General features: G+C 42.1%; 1 protein-coding gene across 2 annotated transcripts in view; it reads right to left on the minus strand.

Annotated features, from left to right (window-relative positions):
- Nucleotides 1-8,049, minus strand: part of TAF5L (TAF5-like RNA polymerase II, p300/CBP-associated factor (PCAF)-associated factor, 65kDa) — a 21,392-nt gene that overhangs the window by 7,979 nt on the left and 5,364 nt on the right. For both annotated transcript variants that reach the window (XM_010562666.1, XM_010562665.1), the window contains exons 3-4: nucleotides 3,606-3,710; nucleotides 46-770 (exon numbers count right to left, since the gene is read on the minus strand). In XM_010562666.1, the coding sequence (XP_010560968.1) occupies nucleotides 46-770; nucleotides 3,606-3,710 (830 nt within the window). The remainder of the gene's footprint in view (nucleotides 1-45; nucleotides 771-3,605; nucleotides 3,711-8,049) is intronic.

Consider the following 8,049-nt stretch of genomic DNA (forward strand, 5'->3'; position numbering starts at 1 on the left):
GGGGGGGGAGGGGGGGGGGGGGGGGGGGGAAATGGGTATCCAGACCTCCTCATCCAGGATGTCACAAGCCAGACGGATGCGGGACACATCAACGAGGTGGGGCTCAGATTTTAACTTCCTGGAACGCAGGCTCCACAGCTTCACACACGAATTATCGAACCCAGCAGCGAGCAGCTTGCTATTTGGTGAAATCTCTGCAGTGTTCAGCAACTGCTCCGTGTTATAGAAGGCATAGAAACAGATGGTTGTTAAGGAAGGGGGCCCGTCCTTGACACGTTTAATGCTGTCCTGCAGTAAATCCAGTGCCGCCTCGTTCTGCAGAATGGAAGCCGGCACGTCGCTGGGTTCCAGGCCGTTGCTCTCGTTGCGTGAGGAGCTCCCACCGGCGTAGAGCTGGTAGTCAGTCCTCTTGGCGGGCTGCACATCCAGGTGAATGTGCAAGGTCAGGACTTTGCACAGGGCGTTGTTGTTGTCACTTTGGAGGTAGCGAAGAAGGTAGTTGTAGCTGTCCTCTTGAAGGCGGATGACGTACTTGTTGTCCAGAAAAGCCCGGAGCTTCAAGTTGGACAGGATATCTTGAATAGTCATGGTAGTCTGCAACTGCTCAATGATATCCTTCTGGCTGGCATTCTGCAAGAACATGCCATGGAAGCGGCTGTAAAAACTGTCCACTGTGCTTTTTAGGCCATTCTGGACCATGTTCAGATGGAGGTAGACAAAAAGGGGATACAGAAGAGGCATCACTTCATGGCTGTGCTGAGAATCTGAATCTATATGAAAAACAGCAACAAACTTTGAATGATTTCTCAATCCACCTTCTACTGGGAATAAAACAGAGCAAGGACAATTACTGCAAAAAGCCTTGACAGTGGCATCAGAGAGCAAGCAAGAGGAGACTTTTGTTGGCGCACCTAAGTGAACCTCTTCTGTCACCTAAAGGGGATACACAGTACCTATTAGAGGTCTGAACAGAGATTTTCAAGTCAGTGAGGTACCTCGTCAGAACAAAATGCAGAGATTTCAAAATTCTTTTTAGGTGTGGGTCAGCTTTAAAATACCACCTCATAAAATACATGACAGCTGAATTTTTCCCCTGTTTATTTAAGGAGAAAAACTATGCCCTCTGCTTATTGTAATAAATGGACTTCAAAATTTACTCATTATATTTAAAATAGTATTTAACATGTTTAAGTCAAAATTATTTACCTAGCTTGTGTGGGCCTGAACTTTGGTGGCTTTTTTTTTTTTTTCCCCTCTCAGCTTCAATAAAACTTGCATGTGATGCTTTGGATGAAACTGATTTGTCTCCAGGGGAAAGGAAGCCGCAGCTTCCAAATGTACTGCAATATGCTGTGCTCTTGTGTTATTTCTGTGCCTGCTCATGTGCATGCTTTCTCTCTCTCCCCCGCTCTCTCTGCCAAGGCAAATCCCAGCAGTAATTCCTAGTACACAGTGTAACGAACTCCTGATTAGGCTGTGCTGTACCTTGCAGAGACTAATCTGTGCCACAGCTCCACCCCTCCTTCACCAGCTTCTTGGGGCTGTTTCCCTCCCACGTTCAGCTGGTTGCAGGGAGCTGGAAGGAGTAGAGCCCTGCCACAGAACACCATGGCAACATACAGGGCCACAACAATGAGCTACCAGAGGACCAAATGGTCCAAATTACTGGAACAAAATAGGCATTGCTGATCCTCAAACATCATTGCTTCTTTTCAGCTTGTTCTTTCCTCCTGCCACTCACCAATCCATATTCTTTTTTTCCCCTTCCCATTAGGTTATTTTTCCTCTCCTGTTGAGCACCCTTCAGACTTTCTCTGGTCCATACTGTGCCTCTTCCATTTCTACATGACTAACTAGAATGTGTGTGGTGTGCAGTGTATGCATACGTATTTGCATACTTAGGCATCATTCTCCCTTCTGTCCCACTGAAGCTGGGCCAAAGCCAGTGAAACCAGTGGTCTGTATGTAGTAAAAGCTCTAAGCAGCCAGCAGCTGCTCTTTTCTCTGCAGGTGCTCTAGTCCAGAAATGCAACAAGGGGAAGGACCTCACTCTGCAGTGGGGGAAAAAGGGAAGAGATAGGAAGTTGTCAGAACAGGAACAAAGAAAACGTTCCCCAGGAACATACGAAGAGAGGTTACAGAAGCTGGGTCTGTGTAGCCTGGAGAAGAATAAGGGGATATTCAATTGCTGCCTTCAGTATCCAGTGGGACATTATGGAGGAAAAGGAGCTAGCCTCTTCTCTGAGGTGCTCAAAGGACAACAGGCAAGCTGCTGCAAGGGAAATTCTCACCAAATCGCTCAGCCCTGCAGCTGGGGCCCAGAGGTGCCAAGCAATCACCACACTTTTTTATTTTCAAAACCTGGCTGGACAAGACCCCGAGCAACCTGATCGAACTCTGATCTTGCCCTGCTTTGAGCAGCTGGTTGAACTAGAGACCTCTAGAGCAATTCCTAAATTATTCGGTGGTCCTAGTCCCCTGCCTGGACCTCAGTGCCCCCGGAGGCAGGCATCACAGAAATGGGAATTGTCCTGCTGTGCCTTGTGGCTGGCTGGCAAGTTACTCCCTTGCAGAAACAGAAGCAGTTCATGTGTGTAAAAAATCAAAACTGAGCAAAAGGGAGGAAAAAAAAAAAAAAACAGTCGACCTGAACACCAAAACCACACCTAGCACTTCCCCAAGCAATATTTAAGCCATTGAACAGAACAATGGTACTTCTCAAAAATCTATCAAACAATAAGGATTTACCTCCAATACTAAAGTGTAATGGTGTTGAACTGCTCTAGATGGCAAGTCTAAGACTTCACTGTTTTCTGCCTCTGCTTGCCTCCCTCCCTTTTCTTTCAACAGCTATCAGGAATATTAATCCCAGTGTTATGCACACTGGGATCAAATCCCTACACTGGACAAATGTAGATATGCCCAAAGGTGGGAGGAGTGGCAACCTCACTTTCCCTGGTACTGTTCTCTAAAAATCCTATCTGCTTTCTTCTTCCTACATTTGGGACTCATAGAATAAGAACATTCCCAGGAGTACCTTTTTTTTTTTTAATTATTAAAAAGTCATTAAAAAAAAATCATTATAGTCTTCTGCATCACACTACAGAATGAGAATTTTTTAACTTTGTCATATACCTCCAGTCTCAAAGCCAGTACAGAAAAATTTAAGGGAACAAATTCTCCCCTAAAAAGCCAGACTATCATAAAAATAAGCCAATTATGAATAAAATTAAAAACCCTAAACTAGGAGACAGCAGAGAACTACACTCATTTCTAAGTTACCTGCCTTTCACACAAAACACTAATCTTCCTTCTTGTCCTATATATGTATGCTGTTGTCTAGAAGATATACAAAGGCCAAATGCTTGAACAAGAAAGGCCAGTCAGGTAACTACAAAAACCAAAGGTACTCAGCACTTGGACAACAACAAAAAAAAAGAAAGAAAGAAAAATTAAGTATTTCTAATTGTAGTAACAGAAATCTCAAAGCTAGAAATCAAAAGATTATTAGAGACATGATTTTAAATTTTATTATGTTGCCTTTTACTCATTGAAATGACAAAAAAAATCAGCTACTTTCCTCTTCGTTGCTTCCCGATATTTACCTGTGAGAAAATTGCGTAATCGTCCAAATTGTACTTCATATTGCTGTGGCTCCGCCAGGCAGGGAGCTGCAGACACAACGTTGGCGCAACCAGATTCAGATTGGACTGTGAAATAAAATAAGTAAAAATTAAAGAGGGGTATAAGGAGTTCTGCATGTGTCTGGAAACAAAGCTTCTCATAAAATCCAAGGTAATGCAGCCATCAAGATGACATTTCATCTTTCAAACCATCCAGGGATGACATAGTCCAAAGCATCTAAACATGGCAATAACAACCTAGACAGATCATGAATGAGAAAGTATACCGAAAGCTTAAAAAAACCCCCACCCTAAAAATCTCAGCAACTCACCTGCTCCCCCCAGAATACATTTTTAATTTCAGAAACAACCTTAATTTCCCAAGAAATTCAAAGTAACACCGTCACAAGTCCCTTAACAGTTTTATGAGACACTCAGTGGTTTTACTACTTTGCACTCAGAAAAGATGCAGAAAGCAACCTACAACTTTCTCCAAAACAAAATTTCTTTTTCAGGGGGACCCACCAACTATCGTGGACAGATGGCCTGCAGTGACACTGCCTCAGTCTCAAATTCCTTGTCCCAGTCATTACCATTTACAACAAATGATAATCATTAGCATTTACTAGTCTCCCGGAGGTGGTGGTGAAAACACACTGCATCTCTAAGCAAGCACTTTTTAAATCAAAAAATCTCCTCCTCCTCCCTGAGGATTTTAGGTTAAAGGGCAGCTGGTATCTGACCAAAAACCCAGTTGTATGGGTCTCCTGAGGTGGTGTTAAACTGATTTTCAGAACCAGTATCAACTCTGGTAAAAGTGGTTCTGAACTATTTAGAAAGGGAATTGGCTTTTCTTTCTCTAGCACCAAACCTTTGCTCTTCTGTTAACCTCTCAGAATCTGACAGGGGACTCTGTGCAAGTTTACAGACACCCACCAACATACCCTAAGCATATACAAGTACCAGTGATTAGAAACACAAGTTACAAAATTGTAACTAATATGTTTATTTGTCTGCTCTTCTATGAAGAGCACTAAAGGGCAAGGAGTTTCACTGTTTTCCTTTCCTAATTTTTTTTCAATTCATAACCATTTTCCCCTCCACAAAACCTGTTTTCATTACTCTCACTTTCAACTCCTTCAACTTCTTTCAGTCTCCCCTGCCCCCCACCACCTTCCATCCTCTCTCTTTGCCTTCCTACTCCCGATTCATCGCTTTTTGTTCCAACATTTGGCTCACACACAGAGGCACAACTCTGACAGCCCTGGAAATCTATAAACAACATCATCAAATGTTCACATGCTAAAGAGAGATAGGCCAGCCTCCAGCTCATCTAAATGCTTCTAATTAGAAAGAGATCAGCACATGGTGTACAGGCAGCCTGTCGCTATTCTCGCTCTCTCTCCCTGGTAAGACACAGGTCTATCTGCCTGGAGCTTACAGAAATACAGAAGGTATGTTTACCAACTCTCCAGGGCAAGCTGAATTCAGCTTTGGAAACCGAGAGCTGGGCTGTGCTTATTATCCCCGCATGGGAAAAAACAGATTCCAGCACCAATGCCATATCTTCTCTCACATCAGTTTAGAAATAAACAAATATAACCTCTTGAAAGGTACAGATACACTGCACTTCCTACAGCCTGGCTGCTTGAGAAACTCAAAGCTGGCTCACATACTGGTATTACTTAACAACTAAAGTAAAAACTCTGCTAGTCGGACTTAAAATTTAATATAATCAATATTCAGCATGAGAAAGTAAACTGCATGCACACACCTGTAGTAACTGAACAACGCTTAGTGACCGTTTTCAATGTCACCCATACTCCTTTATTGTAAAAGCAAAGAAAAACAGAAATAGGAGAGCCTGTCTTTTATGCTGTCACAGGGTTACATACAAGGGTCAACTCTTCAGAGCTCTCGTGGCCTCATTTCAGCAGGAATGGGAATGACTTTCCACCTTGCTCATGCCATGCAAGCACAACTTGCTATCCTTGGCTTTATGAAGTGCTCCCTCCATGCCACCTATTCAACTTTCTCTGCATAGCAACTTAATTCCAAAATTAAGACGTACATCATGCTTCAGAAAGAGGATCATCATCTTTGGCTACCTATCCCAGAACAGTCCGGCTGGGCAATCATTATGCCCTGCTCTTTCAGTCATGATGCTAGAGCTCGTCCCCATCAAATGTTAAACAAACCCTACATACTAGACAGTTATAACAAGTTCAAATTCTAATTCTTTTCCTTCCCAAAACTTCACACCAACCAGAACTGCAAAAAGGATCAAGAGCTCAACTGATTCCAAAACAAGAGTAAAATTTTCAGGCATATTTTTCTCCTGGTGGAAATAAAACAGCGGCCATATCCTTTTCATACATTAATAAATATACCATAGTTTCTTTCCCACCTTCTCCAGTGGTCATAAGAACATCTATTGGAAACGTCTGCTCCTTGACATCACTTCCAGTAATTGCAGCCAGCTATGCAACCTGATAGCAAATTCAAAGGAACTCGCTCCTAACTCAGGGATATGGACAGTACCCTCCTGGTCTTGTGTGTTGGCTACGAGCAGCATTCCTTCCAGCTAACAAATGCAGGGCTACTGTAAATGCTGTTTAACAGCAACTGATTCCTCTTTTACATGAGTGTATGATTTCCATATGATTTTACATTATTTCAGATAGTCCTATGTGTCAATAGTATACTATGGACAATATTAGAGCAACCTGTTCCTTAGTCACTCATTCTGTCCTCAGATATTCTTCTAGTTTTCTACAGAAATACAGGGTAGTCATGAGGAAGCTCTGTGCTGTATTGTACTGCAGATGCGATCAGGTATAGCAAGTATATGAAGCAATGGAGAAAGGCTGAACTGAAGAGACCACGGATGAAAACAAAAAGAAATGCTGAGGTAAAACTGAGAAACAAAACTACTTAAAACCAAAACCAGAGGACACTTTTCACTGTGAAAGAAGAAATCACAGAATTGAAGACAGAAGTAAGCAACTCTTCCATTTATACAGGCTGGTTAATTTAGAAGTCAAACAAAATAGAAGAGCTGAACAGAAAAAGCAAGGTGAATTTTGTTAAGGAATGACCAAAAACATCTTCAGCAAAAAATATTTGATTGCTTTCCTCAAAATAAAAGCAATTAAGGCTTTAGAATCTGGTCAGTTTTGCAAACTGAATAAAAACTAAGATGACCGCAGCAGAAAGTATTTTCAGCCTCTGTTGTCACAGTAAGTTCAAGCTGGGTTTTTCTTTTTTGACAGTCATTCATGGAACTGCAGCATATTCACTGACAGCTTACTACAAGCATGTTTGACAAGAAGTAGTAAGCAGCTGAATACATAAGAGCAGACCATTTTCAGTTCTAATGAAAATTTATGACTCAATCACTAGCCACAAAACCCTCGCACTGGCAAGTGCATGCAGACTAATAAAAAATTTAGTAATAACTTTTGGTGGAAGATTAGTAAAAAGACAAGACCCAATCACACACTTATTCACACACTTTACTGAAACATTTTTTTCTGCACGATGCCATATGTGAATGCAAGGGCTTGCAATCCAATTCATCTCTCTTACTTCAGATACTCTTGTGTCCTCCTGGTATGGACTGATCCCAAGTTCTAATCCCATTTCAACACTGGCCTTTCTACCCACCTCTCCCATAAGACCTCCCATCAAAAACAATTTAGTATTTTACTTTGGTTTAATACCTTCCCCGTCTCCCCCAGTATTATTTCAGGGAGTTGCAACAAACTTCCGATAGTTACTCTGAAAACAGCAAGGAAACGAAAAGTACTAAAATGCAAGTCACTTCTAATAATGAAATATTACCCAATTTCCTTCAGGCCCCTGAAAGAGTTAGCCTGGGCAGTTACCCACAAGTAACTCATCTTTGGATTGTAACTACGGCAAAATACTCCAGAGGTGGGAAGAGCTATTTTGGCATCCAATCGTATCGACCTACGAGCAGAGGAGTTATACAGCAACTAATGTTCTGTCAAATCAAGTTGTATCACAAGTAAATAAGGTCTCCACCACTCTTAGCCTGGGATACTGTCACAATCTAAGCAGTTTCTTTAACAGAAAACATTTCCTCCTTTCATTTTCACCCAAAAGGTGATCACAGGATTTTCTATTACTTATACAAGTAAATTGAATCTTTATAACCTCCACGTGGCTCGCATCCTTTCAATATTTGTACATGCTCAAGCAGCAGCGTAGTTTGTTGTAACAAAAATAATAATTACAATGAAGACTGTCACATACAGGATTTGAAAAGCAGGTAGTGTAACAGGATTCAGAAGCCTTTAAGGAAGAGGTGAAAGGACATGCAGGGAAATAACTGTCTCATCTGCTGAAGGGTTTGTCCCATCCCATGTCCCGCCCCCCCCCCCCCCCCCGCGCGCCCCGCGCG

Source organism: Haliaeetus leucocephalus, unplaced genomic scaffold (genome assembly GCF_000737465.1).
Source record: "Haliaeetus leucocephalus isolate CR32 unplaced genomic scaffold, Haliaeetus_leucocephalus-4.0 Scaffold162, whole genome shotgun sequence".
Lineage (NCBI taxonomy): Eukaryota > Metazoa > Chordata > Aves > Accipitriformes > Accipitridae > Haliaeetus > Haliaeetus leucocephalus.